General features: G+C 38.2%; 1 protein-coding gene across 7 annotated transcripts in view; it reads left to right on the top strand.

The window, feature by feature from the left end:
• Positions 1 to 22,924, top strand: part of Ice2 (interactor of little elongation complex ELL subunit 2) — a 38,343-nt gene extending 15,419 nt beyond the window's left edge. For 4 of the 7 annotated variants that reach the window (XM_052187908.1, XM_052187910.1, XM_052187911.1 and 1 more), the window contains exons 9-16: positions 428 to 609; positions 5,576 to 6,566; positions 7,140 to 7,315; positions 11,860 to 11,989; positions 15,977 to 16,061; positions 17,096 to 17,146; positions 18,495 to 18,753; positions 22,326 to 22,924. In XM_052187908.1, the coding sequence (XP_052043868.1) occupies positions 428 to 609; positions 5,576 to 6,566; positions 7,140 to 7,315; positions 11,860 to 11,989; positions 15,977 to 16,061; positions 17,096 to 17,146; positions 18,495 to 18,753; positions 22,326 to 22,454 (2,003 nt within the window). In that variant the 3' untranslated portion in view covers positions 22,455 to 22,924. Of the gene's footprint in view, positions 1 to 427; positions 610 to 1,423; positions 1,477 to 5,575; positions 6,567 to 7,139; positions 7,316 to 11,859; positions 11,990 to 15,976; positions 16,062 to 17,095; positions 17,147 to 18,412; positions 18,754 to 22,325 lie in introns of those variants that run through there. The other 3 variants (XM_052187912.1, XM_052187913.1, XM_052187914.1) reach the window with 3 other exon arrangements.
• The last annotated feature ends 225 nt before the right edge of the window (positions 22,925 to 23,149 follow it).

The following is a 23,149-nucleotide window of genomic DNA, read 5'->3' as shown; positions in this document are numbered from 1 at the left end:
TGCATCACATTAGCTTGCAGTGACCAAGTCCTTTGCAGGACTTCTTTGTCTGTAATTGGGAGCAAGAAATGTGTTGACAGAGGATAGCCTCTATCGTTAGTAAACTAATGATTGTACCTTGGTTCCCCTGTCAGTGTCATTCATATTTGGTCATTTTATCTTCCAAACTATCTTCCAGTTTATCCTCCAGTTCTAAAGCCCAGAAACCTTTAAAAATTGTTAGAATACATGCCTCCTGCTGGGTGGGCCCTCTTGTCCTTTAGTACTTAGGGGCTTAAAGGACTTGTAGTTCAAAAGAGACAGGTACAGGGGGCATGACACCATTTTCCTACCCTGTCTCTGATTAGTGATCCTTCTGCCATCCATCCTTTTCCTCTTTTAAAACTACCAGATAGTAATCACCACTTGTTTCTGTTTCTATTTTAAGGTTCCAAACCAGTTAAAATAATTTATATCAATTCTCCACTTCCCCGAAAGCAAATGACAATGAGAGAAAGAAATCAAATCTTCCATGAAGTTCCATTAAAACATATAATATCAAAAAACACATCTGTTCCAGTTTCTGCCGTCTTTATGGACAAACCCGAAGAGTACACCTCTGAGGTGGACGTATGTAATACTTTTTCTCCCTTGTTTAAGATATATTATTTATCCTTATTTATCATTTTGAAGCATAAACTTATGTTGCAGGTCTCTAAACTTTGTAGTTAAAATAGTCTTTTAATATACATGTAATGAAACATTACATGATATGTGATTAATACTGCAGTTTTTATGTATCACTTATTAGTTTTCAAAATATGCTTAGTTTTAGTAATAGGTAAGTGTGTGCCTGCTTGTGAATATGTATATGCGAGAGTAGGTGTGTTCAGAGGCCAAAGGCCTCAAATCCCTAGAGTTGGAGGCTGTCATGAGCCACCTGATGTGAGTGCTTGGAACTGAACCTGGGCTCTCTGGAAAGGCAGCAATTGCTGTTAACCCCTAAGCCATCTCTCTAACCCCTTTATGTAAAATAAATTTTACAAACTAGCATAACAATTTGACTATACATTCAAAAACATGATCTATAAGCAGCTGACAAATATATGAAAGGTTTACCATCACCAATTGTCATGGAAATACAAGTAAAAACCATGAGGTGTGGAGAAGGCTCAGTCACTAGTGCTTGCTGCAGAAGTGTGAGGAGCTGGGTTCTGATCCCTGGCAGCCATATAAAAGCAGGATGACTGAGCATCCCTGTAGGCACAGCACTGGGGGGAAGGGAGACCAGGGAGATCTCTGGAGTTTACTGGTCAGCCACCCTAGCTAAACTGAGAGCTCTAGATTCAGTGAGAGTATTCTCCTCTCAGACAATAAGGTGGAGACTGACTGAGGAAGCAGATGCATCCTTCAGCCTTGACCTCCATATCCCTCATCCACACAGATACCACAGTGAGATTTCATCTTCTCAGAGTAAAAGTGGAAATAACAAAAGGGGTAAGTGACGAGTGCTAATTCGGCATGTGACTCATATGGTAACCCTACTGCTTGGAAAGCTGAGGCAGCAGTTGTGAGACCTGTGTCAGAATTTACAAGTAACAAAAAGACAAATACTAAGGAGGATATGGAGCACTTGTTCAGCATGCAAATTAGTTCAGCCACTACAGAAAACAGGAAGTCCCGTAAAAATAAGACTGCCATATGTTCCAGCAACTGTCTAGAGAACAGATATTTCAAAGAAAACAGCAAACTAAAGAGCTTAGACCCTGTGCCTAATGATGATTGCAGCATTATTCACACTAGCCCAGATACAGAGTCAGCCTCAGTGTAGAGGAGTGGGCAACTGGATCAAGAAAATGGGGTATATAAATACACTGGGATACTAGTAAACCTTTAAAGATAAGAAAATTCTGTCGTTAACAACAGTATGGATGTACCTGAAGATCAGAATGTTAAAACAAGCCAGTTAAAGAAATGCCATGTGATTTCCCTTTCTAACGTGACATCCGAAAGATAAGGTCATAGAAATAGAGCAGTGGTCCCAGAAGCCAGGAAGGGCAGTTGGGAAGAAGGCTGGAGAGACATTAGTTAACAGGAACAGAGACACTGTAAGACAGAGGTAAAGGTTAGTATGGTTCTGTAATACAAGAAGGTGACGGTAGTTAACAGTACTTTGTAGTTCAAAACTGAGCAGAGAATGAATGGTCTCATCAGAGGCCATCTGTAAGATGACTGTCACATTACTTATTAGCGATTTGAGTTCAAGCTACCACATGCAAAACATTACAGTGACAGTTGGCATGGTATAAATATTAGTTTTAATAATGTATACATAAAGGTAATTTACTATGATTATTAAAGTGAAATATTTTGTTTATAGAAAATGTCTGCAAATATTTACTGTGTAGATTCTGTTCTGTGTGCTAAGGGTGGGATAATAGGAATGCAGCCTGGTGTGTCTCTGTGCTTACACTGTAGTAGACAACACATACTGAATATGCAACAGTAGAAATAGCAGATACTGATAAATATTATGGAGAAAAACAGGATACATTAAGAAATAGGAAAATGAAAAAAAAAAAGAAATAGGAAAATGGAGAGAAATGGGGCTGTTTTATAGTAAGGACCAAGAAAGCCCAGGGATAGTAAATATAGTCAGATTTTTAGTCAAGTAAGAAATCAAAGAATTTAAAATAAGATAAAATATTTTCCCACCCTTAAGAACTTACACTCTTTTAAGGCTCTTGATGTTTCACTTTTTCGTGTTTATAATTTTTCTGTTTGCCATCTGAGCATTGGTATTTTCAAGATGTATCATAAAGCAATTCCAAATTGTTTTATGTTTTATTCTTTTACATTTTAATTTTGGAATATATACTGGTGGCAGGTGCATATCAGATGAGAAGTATTACAAAGAAACAAAGTAGATTAAGAAGGATAAAAGTCACAGAATGAGTCTGGTAATGGACCTTCCCATTACAGATGACACCTAAAATGATTGCTGGACAAAATATATGAACATACTTCTTACTAGCATGGGGGTAGCTAATAAGATAATAAGGAATCACAAAGCTGAGATAGAGGGGAGTCCAGGAATCTAGAAGGCAAGCCACAGCTTAGGGTCATTTATGCTTTTGATGGTATTTGTTAGTTTTGAAGAAACAACCAAAAGCCTATGCTTTGGCAATAAGTATTACAGGATGAGGGGAACAAGGCAGAACTCAGTTTCCCAGCAAGACTTTCACAGTTTCACATAATACTGTGAGAGAGGGTAGCACAGAAGCACCCCATTTACCCCATCTCTTTGGAAAGTTTCAGACTCACATTTGCAGTAGTATGGTTCTTAGATAGCTAGTGTCTCCCAAGGCTCCAGCAACAGTGTGTGAAAATTATTCTGAGGGGTGAGTGGTGTGTGTGCTGAGCCCCAGATTGTGATACTAATTACCCCAAATGTTTATTCTAAATTTTGTTGCTTAAGTGTTCTAAAATTCTCATCTCAACTCCTTTAACCAGTAGTTTTAGATGTGTTTTGATTTTCTGGGTTTTTGGATTTATTGTTTAAGATTTTCTTAATAATTTCTAATTTTATTTCTTTTTTAACTGGAACAGAACCTTAGCAAATTCTGCTCTGTGTAATGTTGAGATTTTACTAACTTATAGTCTACTTTTAGAAAGGCCCTTGGGTTCTCAGAGGAAAAGAGAATACATAGACTGTATAGGATATACATTTCAGATTCTTCTTATATCTTTGTTTCTATCAATATTTATCCTTTCTGAATCTGTATCTACTTACTTGGAGACAGTCCATCGAGCAGATGTGGTGACGTTTCTGTCACATTTGTGTCTTTCCTCCTTTTACTCTTGCCCTGAACTCTGCTAACATTGCCTCTGTTCCTTCTCTCTCTATTTCTTGGTGCTCTGTCCAGTTCTGTTTTAACTTTATCATGTGAGATTGTCCCTGTGTTGAAGGCATATCGTCTCCCTTTGTGCTGCACCTGTTCACTTAGTTATAGCTGTCATGGATTAGAGGGCTGCTTACTATGTGCCAGACACAATGTCAAGAGAATCCTTGCATATAATGTCTCATTTGATCTTTAGAACAAATATAAAAAGTAGCCTTATTTTTTCTGCCTTAGAAATATGGGATCTGAAGTTCAGAGAGATCAGGTAATTGCTACAAACCAATTCTGCTGCTTAATTGCTGCCACACTTACTCTCCCAACCCCTGTCCTAGAGGTCTAGAATAGACTTAGCTCATGGTCAGATTTTCATGGCTTGCTTTTGTTTGTTTTTTTGTTTGTTTGTTTTAAAGATTTAGTTATGTATTATATGTGAGTACACTGTAGCTGTCTTCAGACACACCAGAAGATCCCATTACAGGTGGTTGTGAGCCTTCATGTGGTTGCTGGGATGTGTACTTGGAACCTCCTGAAAAGCAGTCTGTGTTCTTAACCACTGAGCCCTTCATGGCATTTATTAAAGTAAAGTACTCACTCTTCCAGGGCTGGAAATTACAGCTGAGGAATGGGATACTTGCCTACTACACGAGTATCCCTGGGTTCAATCTTCGGTGCCATAAACTGTAAAATAAACAGCTAGACATAGTATAATAATATCTGTAATCTTAGCACTTTGGTCTATGGAAGCAGGAACTTTTGGATCTTCACTTCACTAGAGGGTAGATTATTCTTGAATAGTTTAAAGCTATTTGTAGTTTTGCTATGACTATAGTACATAAAAACTACAACTTCAATGACTTTGTGTCCCAGAATACCAAGAGCCTCTTCTTCCTATATCAAGAGCCACTTCCTATCCATCTTTACCTTATAGTATGTTACTCAGTATTTACCCTAAGCGGATGTACAAAGTTCCACTGCTTGATATTAGAGAGACCCTTACCTGACAGCCATGAAGAAACTGTCCTCCTCAGCTAAGTTCAGGGTTCACTCCCAGAGTATATGCAGTGAGCATGAGCATCTCTTGTGCCTTCTTGGTGGTCTTGTCTGTTTCCTCATTTGTGAATATTCCTCTTTAGGTATGGCATTTCATAAATGTATTTTCCTGTGCTATTATACCTTGACAGTCTATGTAAACATTTTCAAGGAGAATACAAAATTAAGTACTTGAATCAAGTTATGTACACTTTGGAGCCATTAGACTTTTCTTTCTGCTGTGTTGTATGAATAATAAGCTAGGAGGAACATGTAGTGTATGTATGTACATGTAGAAGCCAGAGGTCAACATCAAGCATCTTTCTTTATTCCTCCCCACCTTAGTTTTTGAAATACACTCTCTCAGTGACCCTAAAGGTAGCTTTTTCAGCTGCATTGGCTCGTTAGCAAGTCACTGAGATCTTCCTTCACTGTGTTCCCTCCTCTCCTGGAACACTGGGATTGCTGGCACACATCACCATGTCTGGCTTTTGTTTGGGTGCTGGGGATTTAGACTCAGTTCCTATGTTTGCATAGAAATCCTTTTACTCACCAAAACAACTTTCTACTTTTAAAGACATGAACTATGATGTTAGGGAATAAGGGCGTGAAGTAACTGTGACATGACTTTTCCCTAATAATGTATCAATATATTTTCTTCCAAGATATCCACTGAAGCTAGTGAGTGCCGAAAAATTGAGACTCTGGAAAATTTGGATATGGACTTTGATGGTGATGTCACAGAACTTGAAACCTTTGGAGTAACTACTACTAGTCCACCCAGGTCACCAAGTTCAGAAAGTGACTCCTCTGCACCCATCATGACAGATGTCCACACAGCCCCCAAAGTACCAACTGTGCCTGTGGTACCAGCTGTGCCTGTGGCACCAGCTCTGCCTGTGGCACCAACTATGCCTGTGGCACCAGCTATGCCTGAGGAATCAGCTGCACCAAACATTACTGATGATTCTAGAAGTTTATGTCAGATTCTCTTGAAACAATTACAGAAGGAGAAGCAGTTATTCTCTGGTGTGGAAAGTGGTTCTGAAGGGTGCAAAAATAAAGATGATCAAGGACTTGAACCATGTGCTGAAGAGGTTCCCAGTGCCAATGCAAAATCTTTAACACAAGATAATGAAGTCCACAGAACTGAGAGTGATGTAGCTGTGCTGCGTACCAATGATGAAAGACAGATTGTTCAGGGGAATGCAGACAATCCCACCAAAACAGCTACTGTATCAGAAACAGCTGAAAGCGAGAAAGGGATTCCTTGTGGCAGTGATACAGATGAGGACTGCTTAATCATTGATACAGAGAGTAAAAGTACTGATGGAAAGACAGCTAATTTAGGTTCTAGTCCAAATTCTTTAGCAAAGCCTTCTGCAGGAAACCAGGCTACTACTGCTGTTTCTGAGGAATCTTGTGTTTTAAAGAAACCTATCAAAAGAGTCTATAAAAAATTTGATCCAGTTGGAGAAATTCTAAAAATGCAGGATGAGCTTTTAAAACCAGTTTCCAGGAAAGTACCTGAGTTGCCCTTGACTAATTCAGAAGAATCTAAACAGCCATCTGCTTCTGAGCAACCCTCTGCTGCTTCGGATGCCTCTACCTGGCCAAAATCCAGTTGGCCCTCTGCTTTTCAGAAGCCTAAAGGACGTAAGTGAATATCAAAAGCTTACCAGTTTGTCTATTCCTTTTCCTTAGCTTTTCTCCCTTCTTTCATACTATTATAACCCATTTTGTAATTTTTACCTAGTCACTAACATTTTATTTCAGTCTGTTGATCACTATTTCAGTTTCTACTATGTCCTCATTGTATATCTGTCCAATTTATTTGTGTGCTATAATCTATTTGCCTGGCATGTGCTTAGGCTATTAAGCTTATTGAGGGGATCGCAGTCATTGGCCTACCCAGACATTCCATCTGCTCTGTAGTGGACTACAGAATGAGTGTGACAGTTCTCCTCATTCCTCCTGCCTTGGAACTAGCAGGACCTTTTAAGTTAATGCTTATCACCCTGATACATGTTTCACCTAGTGCTCATGGAGGTATTTGTAAAAAGTAAGAACTTTAAAGCTCTGGTTGACAGCTCTCTGATACAGTGTCAGTAAGTAAATATGGCCCAAGGTGGAGAATTGACAGTCACAATAATTGAGTTGCTATATTCCAGATTACAATGCATAAAGGGGTCACATACTTTTAAATGGTAATGAAGAATGTTTTTAAAGGATTGCCATATGAACTTCAAGACTATGTGGAAGATACATCAGAATATATAGCTCCTCAAGAAGGAAACTTTGTCTACAAGTTGTTCAGCCTACAAGACCTGTTGTTACTTGTGCGGTGCAGCGTCCAGAGGGTAGAGACAAGGCCACGCTCCAAAAAACGGAAGAAGATCAGAAGAGTAAGTTATCTGAGAGTTGTGATGTGGCAGTGTGAATGATAATACCAAATGCTGAATATGACGTTCTCACAAAATTTGATTTTAAATTACTGATCACTCCTATAATATTTCTGGGTCAACTTCTTTTAGCAAGATGTTGAAATTAGTCTTAATAAGATACATGCTCCATCATCATAAATGTTGGTAATTGCCTTGACTAGTACATAGAAACTCTAGGGAAATTCATTTAGATTGATTTGACCAGACTGGCACTCCTCTCTGTGTATGGCTTTGCATTTCCCTGTTGCCTATGAGCCCTTTCATTACCCTGAGACATTTCTCAACATCTTTTAGGAACTGAAGCTTTAAGAGTCCTAGAGTTTAGGGCTGCTAGGGTGCCAGGTTCTGCTGTCTTTCCCCTGTGGCTCCTCTTAGAGTGTGATGTAAAGTCTCCTCAGAAAAGGAAGGAAATGATTGTTACAGCTTTCCCGGTGTCCCTTTTGTAACTGAGCTTCTCTTAGATCACTTGACTTCTGGAGTATGGTAAATAAAGAGAAGCATGTTTTAATTGGTTGCTAAGACGTACTGAAGTATCTACTAAAAAGTACTTAAGTGTCTTGTTCGTTCCTTCCTTCCTTCCTTCCTTCCTTCCTTCCTTCCTTCCTTCCTTCCTTCCTTCCTTCCTTCCTTCCCTTTTGGTTTTTCGAGACAGGATTTCTCTGTGTAACCCTGGCTGTCCTAGAACTCACTCTGAAGACCAGGCTGGCCTGGAACTCAGAAATCCGCCTGCCCCTGCCTCCTGAGTGCTGGGATTAAAGGCATGTACCACAACTGCCTGGCTTCTTTTATTGTTTCTTAAAAGCATTCTTTTTTTTTTTTAATTTCCATTTATTAAGAGAGGGTGTGTGTTTATACACACATACACATACATGTATGCATACATGAAGGTGTGGAGGTCAGAGACAACTTTTGGAAATTGGTTCTCTTCTTCTGCTATGTGGGTTCCTAGGATAGAACCCTGGTCATGAGGCTTGGTGGGAAGCAACTGACCCAGTGAGCCATTTCTCCAGGCCAAGACAATTTCTTAAATTGTGTTCTTTTTAAAAACTTTTTCATTATTTTCTTTTATGTGATTTGGTGTTTTCCCTGCATGTCCCTGTGTACCTATTGTCTAAAGATGCCAGAAGAGGGAGTTGGATCCCTTTGAACTAGAGTTACAGGCATTTATGAGCTAACATATGAGTTCTGGGTATCAAACCTAGATCCTAGAGCAGCCAGTGCTTTTAACTGCTGAACAGTCTATCCCCCATTGTGTGTGTGTGTGTGTGTGTGTGTGTGTTAAGTTTTATTTCTATACTTATTTGTGCTCTCATTTTTTTGTAGGCAACCTCAATTATTTCACATTCTACCCTGTGAATCTGTATCACTTTTATTTATATGTTCAAAATACTGTTGATGCCAGTATCTCTTAAGTAAAAATAGCACAGGGAAATTTTGGACACCAGTTTAATTCTTGACCAACATAACCTGGTAGGATCATTGTCATTCACTCAAAAAGTAAATTTATAAATATCAAGCTATAACCATCTAGGAGAAAATTATTTATTAAGATGTCAAAACAATTGAGCCCCAAAGAATATCTAAATAGAAGTCATATTCTGACTGCCCAACTCTGAGTAAAGCTTGGAAGCTTTCCTGGCAGGCTTGTTCTTTGTGTGTAACTTCCATACTGTAATGCACCCCTGGACTTGTGCTCCACTTTTGTCTTTTTCTGAAATGTTAGCAACACAGAATCTCGGTAAGGGATGAGAAAACTTGGGGAATTGGAAAGCTAGGAGTCTTTGTAAGGAGTCCACACTAGTTTGAAAAACTTTAAAATATTGCCATTTAAGAATGTATCCTTGCAATATTAACTCCATGAGAAGCAGCTTGTTCAGACAAGGTTTTCAGGTTTGCAAATCTAATTCCTGATGTTCAAGAATATCATCTCTGATTTTGTTTCCTTAACTCTGCAGTTTTGTGTTGTTGATATCTTCCTCAACAAAACTCTGATTAATAATAATCCCAGCACTTGGGAGGCTGAGACAGGAGGATTGTCAGCAGTTGAAGCCAGCTACTACTCTATATAATAAGTTTCAGGCCAGTCTATAGCCTGGACTACAGAGTAATAAGTCCCTGTCTCAAAGCTAACAACAACAACAAAAAGCCTGCAGCACCTGTGCTTATTAAAGCTGTTTGAAGAGAACTTCAAGAGCAGCCAGTTTGAGAGAACAGAAGTGAAGCAAGGCTGATGTCGACCAAGGCAAAACTGAAGGTTACACATTCTGTGCAGAACTGTGGATTCCAGGCCACCTAACCACTAAGTAGCTGCTAGCTCTTGACTGCCAGTTAACCACATATAAGAGGTTTATGTAAAAAACTGGCAAACAGATGCAAGAAAAGCTTTCACCTGGGCATCATAGACTACTGCTTGCCCTTCTGGGGAAAGGGGAAACTTTCACATCACAGATCTTGATGCAAATTGTGATTTGCACTTCAACTGTAGATATTAAGAAGAGAGAAAACATTCAGGCTCTTCCCCCTACTTCCTGGAGATGGCAGTAGAATGCATACAGAAATAAAGTCAGATTTAAGACTTGTTTTTATATCAAAGAGAAGCACACTGCCCTCAACTATACATACATACATACATACACACATATATATGTGTGTGTGTATGTATGTATATACATATATATGTACAAACAAATATGTAAATATACAATATATAAATATATATCTGTATCTTGAATATTTCTTTCCATGTGTAAATAATATTATAATTCGTTTAAGATACAGAAAGGTAATTGTCTTTGCTTTGCATCATCTGTTCTTTTCTATTTTTGCCGTAATCAACCATGTCACTGCACACATTTCTTAGCTCTCTGACATGAGGCTTGAGGTTTTTTGTTTATTTTTTGATTTACTGTATATATGTAAATCATGTGCCATGAAATGTGTGGAGATCAGAGCTCAACTTGCCTAGAGTCTGTTCTCTCCTTCTGTATTTTGCATGGATTCAGATTGTTAGGTTTTTCAGCAGTTTATCTGCTGGGCTATCTCAGTAGCCCAAATTTCTCAGCATTCTGGAGATGGAATAGAAAATGGAAAATTTGTCTCCAGCTTCTATTTGCTTTAAAGTTAGGAGACCTAATCATATTTATCATTCATTTGCTAAGGAATTATCATATTGATGATTTTAATGATTTTAATCCAATCATTTTTTTTATTAATAAGCTACTTTGTGGTCTTTATTGCAGGTACAAACTATGATCCTTAGAACTACAACTTCTAAAAAGTGCAAAATCTTAGGCACCACCTAAGTCTACATTTTAGCAGGGTCACCAGTTTATTACATGCATTACATTATAGGCAGTATTACCTTTAGGAGTTACCACTCAACCTCTTATAGAAATCAGTAGTCACACAAAGCACACTATTCTGTGTGTTGATGGCTGAAATGCTGTGTTTGAATTTTCCTTAGCACCACTGGTATGTGAAAGACACTAAACCATGTTAGGTAAACCAGAAACTGAGAAATAATTAAATGTTTTTAGATCTGGGAAAAAAATACCGTATTTTAATTTTAAAATGCTAACTAGCTAAGTCACTTGAGTAGGTACTATAAACCTTGTTTCTTTTGTAGCAGGGAATGAAGAATCCTGTTGGGAGTAGAATTTTCAGGCTGGGGATGTATCATAACTCAGTACTAGAGCACTTGTGTAGCGTGTACATGACTTTGGGTTTAATGTCCAGCACCATCAGAAAGAATTAAGTTTTCATTGGCAGAAAACACATCTGCTACAGTATTCTGCAAGAAGGTACTTGCTTGCACATTCTCCCTTAGACTAGTAATGGGCATAATCATCTTGCTCCATCTGCTTGATCTCCTGACCAGTAAGTTCTAAATGGATGATTTGTTACATACTTAGTGCTTGGAATAAAGCATTTTGTGTTGTAAAGATAGTAGCATCCACAGTTGTTCTTAAAGGTTATTAATGCTCATTCTTAGAAAACCAGCTGCTCAGGGACTTTAAGTGGCTAATGTCTAGAGGGGAGGGTCATTTCTCTTTTCTTTTGAAAATTATTAGTATTTGTTAGTTACTGCCTTCTAGCATTTAGCTTTGGACCTATGAAAAATTGTCTGTACTAGGCTCTGTCCCAAAGAATCTTCTGTGAATCATTCCCTGGCAGGGAGTATGCTTGTTTATGTTGGAGATAAGGGTAATGGATGAGGGTGAGTGATCCCTTATCCATCCTTAGCTTCCTGAATCTACTCCTTGGATGCAAATGTATCCATATCTTCCTTCCCAAATCCTATACTGTGCAAAATAAATAAAGTTAAATTTCCTACAAGCATTCAAAAGTTACTGGCTATATAGGCAAATGTTTTTTCTTTGGAAAGCAAAGTTTGTTTTTGTTTGGGGTTTGATTTATTATATGTATTTATGATTTGTGGGCACTTGTGTACCATGTGTGTGGAGATCAGATCTAGAGCTTTGACAAAATGCAATTTTGCATTGCAGCAATTTCCAGTTTACGTGCTACCAAAAGTAGAGTATCAAGGTTGTTATGGAGTTGAAGCTCTGACTGAAAGCGAGCTCTGTCGGTTCTGGACTGAAAGTTTATTGCATTCCAACTGCTCGTTTTATGTTGGTGAGTCTATAGGAGTCCTTTCCCCTTTGTAACTAACTCCCTTTAAGTACTTACCTTTGAATTCAGCTGTACATACTTCCAGTTTGTACTTCTTTGTTTTCCATTCTCTGCTTATGCTGACTCTGTAGTTAACAGTGACAGAGAGTATCAGTGAGCTAGAAAATTGATTAACACATGTTGTAATTTTCTTACAGTTATAATAGCATTGTCTTAGAAATCTCATCTTGAAACAACATTTGACTTTATTTCGGTTTTGAAGTTTTGAGCAGAAAGAAATTAGCAGGACTTTGAAAGATGTCGCCAGGGTTCTTGTTAATGTGTTTCACATGACAAGTTACTTGCTCTCATTGTTTATTCTGTTCCTTCACATCGGAATGTTACATGATAAACATCTCTGTCATCTCTTGTCTTGGTCTCTATACCAGTACAAGGAGATATTGATTAATCTGTCTGCCCTACCAGCTCCCAGCTCCCCCAGTCTTCTCCTCCTTTTGATCTCTAAATGTGTTCTTTCACTTGCCCTTTGTTACTCCCTACGTCATTGTTCTTTCTTGGGCCATCACTTTTTCCTATTAGACAGTAAGTAGTTTGAGGTTGGAGCCTGGTAGAGCTTTGTATTTCTAGTACAGAGCATAGGCATGCTGTCCTATATATAGTGAGTGCTATGTGCTTTTCTTGCCTGATCTAGAAACAGTGATTATTTATTTGTAAATTTACCCCCCCCCCATTCTGAGTAATGAGTATTCTGGGGGAGTTCATATATATATATAAAACATCTGGATGGCCTCAAATTCCCAGTCCTGCCATAGCCTCCCAAGTGCTGAAATAAGTCCCATGCTGCCATACCTGGCTAATGTTTTAGTGCTGGTCTAGAGTATCTGATTGGGTTATCCAGAATGGGATCTGGGTCTTCATGTTCCTAACCAGATCTCAGATAATAATGCTGCTAATCTAGGGCACTCTGAATACCATCATAGCTCATAGTCTTCAGGTGCATTCAACACATTTGCTTTTGTTTGCTTGCTTGCTCGCTATGCATAAATATGCTCAACGCCTTCTCTAGATTAGTGTCTCTTGTGCCTTAAAAACCTTGAGTTGCTCCTTTAAGAAAATCTGTAGTCTTATCACAACTTCTCTGTCTGCTGTCCAGTGTTATGTTTATCAAATCTATAGAGGTGGTATTTAGTCAGTGCTCACTTTACACAGTTCTTATAAGCATGACCTTCAGTTGTGGCAGTATATTAAGAGTAGAAGTTGAATATAAATCTCACTGCCAGCTTCTCAGTCCACTAATTATGAAGTAGATTACAGACACACATGATCAGTGACTTCCTATGTCCTTTTTTTTTCTTTCAATTTGTGAAAGAGGTTGCTGTGTGCTTCTTACCTGTTTGTGTACAGAAATCAGATATGGTGTGGCAACTCCTTGTCTCCCAGTGATCAACTGTTGGAGATTTTATGAAAATAGATAATGAAATCAAGGAATTGGCCAGCAATGATTAAGTGGGTGGGGGGACACAAAAGATAGTAGTGCTAGAAGTAAAATTGTGATCAAACTTGCATGGAGCTGTAGGAAAAAATAGCTAACTCTCTGAATGTTAAACTACCACCGCTGAGACTCTTTCTTCGCTGCCACAGAGACTTGATAAAGGCTAACTACCTAATGATGTAAATGATGTAAATGTGCGGTGCTAGGACATGAGAGACCAGCAGCGTACCAGAGTATGGGAGTTGATCCTAACTTAGATGAGAGTGTGCAGTTGCCATAGTGGGGAAAGATGCTTCTCTATCAGGAGCTATCTAAGAAGGCAGTGGGCACTGTTCACACTACCCGTGGTAAGACTTTCTGAAAATGAAGAATTGTGCTGTTTTTGATGTTTTAAATTGCAGTGTACTAAATGCATATTTTTTATATTTCATCAATTAACGGAGACTGTGTTTTGGTAAAACATGTAAAAAATAGTGAAATAATTGTAAATTTTCTCATTTATTACCAAAATATGTTATTTCTTCTTGTATTATTGTTTTTACAAACTTATACTGCATGTAAAGCTAGGGACATCTATATGCATTATGTGTAAATGATTCATAAATATAGAGGCTTCACTTTTGCTATCTAAAGCAGTGTCTCCCAAGTGTAATTCATCTTAAAGTATGATCTAAAAGACATTGGTTGTCACTGAAGGACAATGGCCAGAGCTTTCAGCTTCTCAAATCTGGCTCAAGTACCCCAAAGGCTGAGGAGACAAGTATCTCAGGCTCTAATAGAACTCACTAGAGCCAGGCACCTTTAATCCCAGCACTTGGGAGGCAGAGGCAAGCGAATTTCTGAGTTCGAGGTCAGCCTGGTCTGCATAGTGAGTTCCAGGACAGCCAGGACTATATAAAGAAACCCTATCTCGAAAAACAAAAAATCCAAACCAAACCAAACCAAACAAACAAAAACTCACTAACTAGAACCCTCACATTAGAAAGCTCCACTGTTGAGAGCTATAGCTTCCTTGAAGAAGTAGGCCTTCATAGCACTTAGTACAGGATTCCCTGTCTAGTTAGTTCTTTGATAGACTATATTTGCTGGATACTATACTACATACTTTTATTGTTGTTTTTTAAAAGGTAAGTTCTGTTAGTAGTCTCAGGTTTATTTATTAAACATCCAAAAATACATTTTTGCACTTAATATCCTCTTTTTATAGCTGTTAGACCATTAAAATGTGTCTTTATTATTAGGAATGTCACATATAATAGCATTAGAGATGGAGAGATGAAACTTAAGTTGGCTTAAGAAATAACAAATAACAGATATGTTGTCTGGGTGGGAAGACATCTGGTAAAAATGTTTCTAATTAAGTTCTTTGAACATAAAGCAAATAAGATTAAAGTAGGCTAGATATGGAAAGGAGGTAATAAACTATATGCAATTTTTGTAGTCCTAATGACTGATACCTACTTTCTAAGCAATTTCTTTTGACAATAAAATATTAGGAGTTAAAAATATAAGTAAAATCTAAAACATAAAAATATAAATAAGTCTAAAGCATTATTTCCTGCATTGATGAGTGTTACCCTTTTTTTTAAGATTTACTCACTTATTTTTTGATTTTCATTTCATTTTTAGTATATGGGTATATTGTCTTTATGCACATACCATGTGGTTGCTGGGAACTGAACTCAGAACCTCTGGAAGAACAGTAAGTGCTCTTAACTGCTGAGCCGTCTCTCCAGCCCCCTGGGTGTTACTCTTACACAGTGATGGTTTTAACCTTAATACAATAGTAATACCATGGCTTTCCTGTTGTCCCACGTGCATTACATTTGCCTCAGGACCTCCTTTGTCACTTAGTATATAACAGCACCTCTGTGCGTGCCTCTGCTTATTTTGTTTTAAAATGTACACATTACTTTCTACAACAGAAACATAATTTAAGAATATAATATTGGAGTTTGTGGATTGTAGATTTATATCAGACATGCAAGAAAATAAGACTTTGAATAGATTGCATTACTCACAGAGACCTTTATGATTGCTTTAATAAAAAAATAAGCTATATTTTTATGTTTCATAATAATGTGTCTTTGATACTTATGGAGCATACCCAATCTACAACTTTTAATTGATTGTTTACATGGTGAACTCATTCTTCTCTTTACAACTTCATGAAGATGCAGCTTTAGTGAGATTCAGAATCACCAATATCTCTTAAATTAGAGGTTTGGAGTAATAATTCTCTTTGGGGTATATAAGACATGTGCCAACTTTTTTATATATAACAAATATTTTACCATGAAACATACCATAATCTGTATATCATTTTAAATTCAAGATTTCTTGATACCCAGTGAAATATATCTCTCCTTTTAAATACAAAGTCCTTTATAGTTGAACATCTTTATATAGAGAGCCTAAGTAACTTGATTTTTTTTTTTTTTTTACTATTTTATAACCACGATGATTTGGGTTTCTTTAAGTTTTGTATTTTCTTTTAGGGCATATTGATGCATTTACTTCAAAGCTTTTCATGCTAGAAGAAATTACCTCAGAAGAATTAAAAGAAAAACTTGCAGCACTCAAGTAAGGAAGTGCTTTGTGGTGGGCATTGAAAAGATTGAGCTCATGTAATGTGATGGTGACTTTTCCGTTCCCTCTGAGTAGTGATGATGTTTGATTACTCTCTAGATCTTGAGGTTCCCTAACCCAGTTTACTTTGTTTCCATCTACAGTGAAGCATACTGCTAGCAACACCAGTTTTTCCACTTCATACAAAGGAGGCTAGAGCCAGAGAGTGTGTTGTAACGTGCAGGGAATAGCCCTGTGTAGATAAGGGGGGGATGAGACAGACTTTCAGCCCTCAGAATTATGTGACTGATTGGACATCCTGACTTCTGAAATTTCCCCATCCTACCTAATATTAGACATCAGAAGTAAATTAGTGTTCCTCAGAACTCTGAGTGTCTCATTGTGGGGGAAAAGCTTATGCAGATGATCTCATTCTATCACACAACTTGGCAGGAAAGGCTATTTCATGGCCATTTCATACAGAGAGGCTGGGACTGGGAGTGGTTCATTCCAGCAGTGCTGAAGTCACCACTGTTAACGGCAAAGCTCCATTTGACATAGATTTGTGAGGGAACAGTCACATTTGAACCCTGTTTACACAAAAGTCCACTCTCTAAGAATTGCTTTATATGTGTACACAGAGAAGTCTTTCATTATATTACTAACTAACCCCTTGCCTCGCTTCTCTCAGTGAAAAAAAAATTAAAAAGAAATACCAGTGGAAATAAGTTTGCATGTAGATGAGGCACCAAACAGTTAAAATGCAACACTTGTTTCCCTTTGACTGGTCTGTCATCACACGTACATAAAGTCAGTTTTCTTGGCAACTGAGTACAGCTGTTCTATATTTTTATTTTATTTGGGTATTTTTAAATGACACGATTATAACTGCTCTAACACAGTTGGACTTGCTGGTCCTTGTTTGGCATTGGTGGCCTGCTGCCGCCTTTGACTGTGAGCAGTAGGCCACACATGGTATTAGTGAGGTTATGCTCCTAGCTTTGTTTATTTCAATTTAATTTCATATTAGTTTCTCTTCTGTTTAATAGGATTTCAAGTTTATTTAACATTCTCCAGCATATTCTAAAGAAGTTATGTAGGTAAGTACTATGGGGTATTTGCATAGAAATTTTTATTTTCTTTGCTGGCAATTATTAGAAGCTTTGATAATGTGCTGTTAGAAATAGATGAAAAAACTATAAGTGCAAAAGGTATTTTATCAAAGTTGAAAATTAAAAATAGGAGTGAAAGATAACATGTTAGTGTCTGGCTGCACTGAAATTTTGTTCATATTTCTCTCTGTCTCTCTCGTACACACTATACACATATGCACACAGACACACAAACACAAAGAACATCTTGCTGTATAGCCCAGTTTGATCTCAAACTGTCAATCTTCTAAGACATGAGTTTCATTGATTAGAAACTCAATATTTAAAATGTTGTTTATTCTGCCTACCAAATAGTCATTTGCTTCCTTATATGAAAGTGATGAGGGAGGGAAAAGCCTCCGTAGAAGCTAAGAATAATTCTCTGACCTCCTTTGTCAACACTAGTTACTTTCAGGTTTGAAAGTTGGTGAAAATGTAGCTCATTATATTTGTGGGTAACTCTGTATAACTAAAGCTGATCATTTTCATTTTAATAATGTGGAAAAGATCTGTTCTCTTTGGCTCTTTCACCCAGAGGTTGCGCATTCTCAAGAAAATGTAGTCTACTACCCATGTGCCTTTTGTTTTTTATGGTGATTAAATCTCTTACAGCTTTCCAAAAAGCAAAGAAAATGTAGATTGGCCATCATCAATATGTGTGTTAATAGAGGATTGTGAGTGCGCAGACCAAAAGCCAGCTCTGTATTGAGCTATGTATAGATCTACTATGTGCAGAACTGTGGGCAAATTGCTTAGCATCACTCATAGTAATTTATGCCCAGTTGGAGTGAATCTCAAAAGCTTGTGTCAAGGACTTAATATGGAAGTGGGTGGTGGGTAGTATAACAGGTAGCTTGTTAACACAAGCCTGCTGTGGTTCCTACATCTTCCCTGCATGTTCCCTTGCCTGTTTCTGACACTTTTGAGTCCTGGACATGTCACATTCACTTTTGTGTCTCTAGCCTCTTACCTATTAGAAACAATGTAAATATAGTGTTAAATGAATGAAAATATATGTTTTGAGTATAATATCATGGATTAGAGAGTTAGATGGATTGTTTATCCATTAAATGACTGACATTTACAGATTGAATTTCAGAATAAAAACTTTGATTAGTTGCCTGAAGGGTATAAAGCAATTTTAAAGGTTTCTGAAATCTTTACTTTTGCTGGTCCTGAAATACTTTCCAAAGTGGCATTCTCTTCCCGTGGCAGCTCAGCTTTGCTCTGTGGGGTTAGGAGAACATGATGAGATTGGCACCATAAACTGTAAGTTGAGTCTCAGTGTTGGATGCAGCTTGCAGGAAGGGTCCTACTTGCTGTCTCATGCAGCAGAAGATTCTTCACTTCTGATCTACAAGACCTCAGATGGAAAAGTTACTAGAACAGCATATAATTTGCATAAGGCACATTGTGACCTTCCTGGTGTACCCTCCAGTCTCTCAGTTCCTTGGGTCCCATTAGATCCCAGTTACCTGTTACCGTATCACATCCATCATGGACGAATACCTTGCACTTTTCCACCTAAATCACTGCGCCCTGCAGCACAACCAAAGGTAAGATCTGTTTTACAATTAATGTTCTCTTCTCTGCTTGCTGTATGTGTGCATGCAGAGGCATCCAAGAAGTTCAGTGCCTGAGTGTGTGCCCAAAGCAAACTTGTATTTTCTTCCATTAAACAATTGAAGCAATTTGCAAAAGAGTTCATATAATAAAATTATGATATAATTAAAAATTGACTAAGATAAATACTTAAAAGCAAACATTAGTAATTAGTAAAGTGGCTTATTAAAAATACAGTAAAATATTAAGAGTGAAGTTCTATTATGCTAAGTTTTTTTTTTTTTTGGATTTGATTTTTTCGAGACAGGGTTTCTCTGTGTAGCCCTGACTATCCTAGAGCTCACTCTGTAGACTAGGCTGGCCTTGAACTCAGAAATCCGCCTGCCTCTGCCTCCCAGAGTGCTGGGATTACAGGCGTGCGCCACCACCACCCAGCTTATTCTAAGTATTTTAAAACTTAGGGTTTATTGAATTATTATTATTAGTGTTATACTCATTATAAAGCCCTTCTAGAAATATCAGTTGAGTGACCTTTTTAACCTAGAGTTTGAAGACATGCAGCTGCAGACATTCTCTACACTGTCCCTACCATGCCATTCATTCCTTGTCATGTCACCAGTTCAGTTTGAGCTTAGCCACAGGAAGCACGCTGCAGTCTGCAAATGAATCCAGATGTCCATAAGCACAAATCCAGTGTGATTTCCTGACATGTTGCTAAACACCTTCTAGTCAGATTACTGAGGTCTTTCACCTCTGCCCGGTTCCCTGGGAATTCCCATAGAGCTCATACGTGTGTCTTGTGAACACTGTCTTCTTTTTCCCTTTCTCTGTTTTGCCCAATTAGTCTGTGACTGTCCCCAATTACTTTTGACAAGATAGCTTTCCTACAATTGCCAAGAGCTTTTTAATAGTTGATGCTGTTTGTCTTGTTTACATTGGATGGGGTTGTGCGTGCTCTTAGTTCTCCACCCCGGTGTCACCATGAGAAAATCATTCTGTTTACTTGCCAAGCAACCATCCACCTCATTCCTAGTGAGCTTTCACAAGAGAGTAGAAAGGTGCCAAACTGGTTGAGAAACTGAGAACATAGAGAAAGTTAGTTAACACTATTTATCTTTGGTTTCAGTGACTATTTTTAGTTTATGAAAACTATAACTAGTGATTTTTATAATCTAAGAAAATTTCTTAAGTAACTTCAAAATAATAATTAGAAAAATGTTTTTGAAAACCTATATTCTAAAAAGATACTTTTCTTTTAATTTAGAAACACTAATCATAGCCTGCCAACTATAACATATAATTCTGTATGGGGGTGTTTTATTCCTTTTGGTGAAAATGAATGGTTTAATACCTTAGATCTGAACAACTTTAAGTTAAAGAAAACTTTTGTTCTTTATTTGTTTTCAAGATAGGGTTTCTCTTCGTAGCCCTGGCTGTCCTGGAACTCACTCTTTAGACCATGCTGCCTTGACTCAAAGAGATTTGCCTGCCTCTGCCTCCTGAATGAAGAAAACATTTATACAAGTTGTTTTTAAAAGAAGTGAGTGTATAGACTAACAACAAATATTGAATGCTTATTATACCTTAGAATTTCTTGAAAGATTTCTTGGATAACTTTTTCAGCAGAGTGGTCAAATATGCTGCAGTATAACAAGAAAATTCCATTAGACAAGGAGAAGTTCTGTGTATTAGGATGTGTACACACAAATACACATGCTAACTATCCAGCCATGGGTATTACTGGGCAGTGTTCAGTATAGAGACAAATGCTCTTGAGATTTTCCAGGACCAGACTGTTGCATAGCCCTGCACTGGGGATATAGACAGATAACTAATGTTCTCTTGGTGTGTTTTGAAAGTCAACAGAACACCTCCCACCACAGCTAGCCTATAGTAACTATGTGTGTGTGTGTGTGTGTGTGTGTCCCCTAAACACCCTGTCCTTATCTTTCTGTTATGCCCAGTCAGTAAACGCCCTGAAGCCCTTTTAAGAAATAGCTTTTCCAACAAATACTGAGGACTTTTTAATTGTTCATTTTGTTGTTGTTGGGTGTTGGTGTTTACATTGCAAAGGATTGTGTATACTGCAATTCTCCACCCCAACATCACTGCCCTGCCTTCCTAGCCAGGCCATAGAAACAGGACTTTAATCCCAACCAAGCTCAGCACCTGTAGGATTCTAGTCTTAGCATATATGTAGAAAGATCAGAGCTTTCTGAAAACTGGGAAGTCAGAGCCTGTGTGAAGCACTTGTCTGCATCCCTTCTGGTATAGCCTTGCCTTAGTGTGACCATCTGTCCATGTTCCAGTAGATCTGCATCTGCCTTCTACTACTACACCAAGCAAGAGCTGGACTGCAGCCCCATCTGCTCCCCTTTCACCACTATAGGTTCTATAATAGTTGTTTACTGAACACACAGTTTTCAGAGCGTTTGCCTTCCTCAAAAACCCAATTCGTGAGTACCTTCAGGAAAACTGCCTGCTGAGTGGGCAAGTGACAAGTGTCTTGAGAATCATCACTTACTAGTCGATCATATTGCTAGACATGAGCATCAGAGACCAACAGATATACTGTCTGACTGAAGTGCTCAAGTTTGCCCCATTTCTAGTCTTGTAATTTAAAAAACAAACCAAAAAAGCTTGGGGGAGAGAAAGTAGAGACGCTAGATTTTGGTGATTTTTAGTGAACCTCCATGTGGCAGTTTATTCATTAGGTTAGACAGAGAGAGCGGTTTGAATGTGTGTCAGAGCCTTACCCTCCCATCTGTGGGACTGACTGCAGGATGTGTAGAAGCACTGCTGGTGCAGGCTGGTGAGGGGAATCTGAGGTAGATACAGGCATCTTTGTGGAAATGGTTGCAAGCCATATACACATTTGGTCCTGTGAAAGGTGTCTGATTGGTCAGGAAGGTTATAGCATTTCCAAGTCTTCTCTTTAGGCAGGACTCTGGTCCTCGGCTGGGTACAAGCTGGGGTCCTCTCACCTGTTCCACCCCCTCTTACCTCCTAGGCCTTTTCCTCCCTGTTCTGTTGGCATCCTCTTTTCTCTTCTACCTCCAGTTTTCTCCTCCTCTGTTTCTCCCCTTCTTGCCTTTCATATTTTTTATTCCTTCTTTTTTAGACTCGGTCTCTTCTCCCTCCTCCTTTCCTTATCTCCTTGCCTTCCTCCATCTTCTTTCTGTCCTCTCATTTGTCTTTCTATCCCTTTGTATTTCCTCTTTCTGTCCTCACTTTCTCCTTCCTCCCCTGCCTTTCTACAGAATTGCAGTGTTTCAAAGGCCTGGCCTTTTCTCATTTTCTAATTTCATATTTCAGCATCTTGCAAATGTAACAGCAGTTTACAGCTGAGCCCTGCTCCAGCTTTTTTCCTCATTGTTACCAGAAGTTTAATGTTTTTAAAACTGGGTCAGATTAAAACCTCTTAAGTTAGCCATGTGGCTGGGACTTAAAAATTTACAAAGGGGCATTACCAAGTTGAGAGTCTCTGTGTAAATGATGCAGTGTAGGTTGTGTGCAGGCAAGTTGTGAATGTATTAAGTTATTCTGCTCTTGCTTCATCTCTTAGGTTGGTGGGACAAGAATACCTACCCATAACCACAGGAATCCAGTTTCCATGGAAACCAAAAGCAGTTGCCTGCCTGTTCAGCAAGTTGAAAATGAAGGAGTGGCTCGGAATAAAAGGAAAATAATGTAAGGGCTGGACATAGAAAATGAAGTTTCAGAAAACCCAGTTATAACAGTGTTTAATATTGAACTTTAAGGAGAAGTGTGCCCAGAAGATCAGCTAACAAGAGGAGTCTTTCCCCTCGCTATCCTGGAGTTCTTACAAAGTGCCTTGGAAACTTACTGACTGCAGGAATGGTGGTGACAGCGGAAGTTAGTCACTCCTCAGCAATGGTGCATGGAGAATCTAGAATGCTCCATTAGCATGGCAGCAAACTGAATAAGAAAAATATTTTTATAGCATTCTTTTCTAAAGATCATAGGTAGGGAAACACTTGCTGTTTTAGGAACTGTCATGTACTGTGTTATCAATGTGATTATATTTCCACTCAAATGAGACTGGCCCAATAGTTAAATATTGCCAATGTTAGAAACACCTGTTTGTATTGTTTATAACCTATTTTTTTTCAGTATTAAAACTGCTGTTGATGTATTTGAAAACCTGTTTAAATTCCTGTGTGGACGCCAGAAGTGAAAACAAAAACAAAACAAAAAAAAATCCTCATCTCTGAAAAGTGGCAAATTAATATTTTCTTACTAGGCAACCACACTTGTGTTTTATAAAAACAAAAAGCATTCTGTGGTGTGACAGCTTTGGTGACAATATCTCTACTACTTTGCACAAATTCCATGTAAATGTGGTGAAATACTGCCCAAAGCAGAGAA

Source organism: Apodemus sylvaticus, chromosome 7 (assembly GCF_947179515.1).
Source record: "Apodemus sylvaticus chromosome 7, mApoSyl1.1, whole genome shotgun sequence".
NCBI lineage: Eukaryota > Metazoa > Chordata > Mammalia > Rodentia > Muridae > Apodemus > Apodemus sylvaticus.
This window is presented reverse-complemented; position numbering and strand designations above follow the sequence as displayed.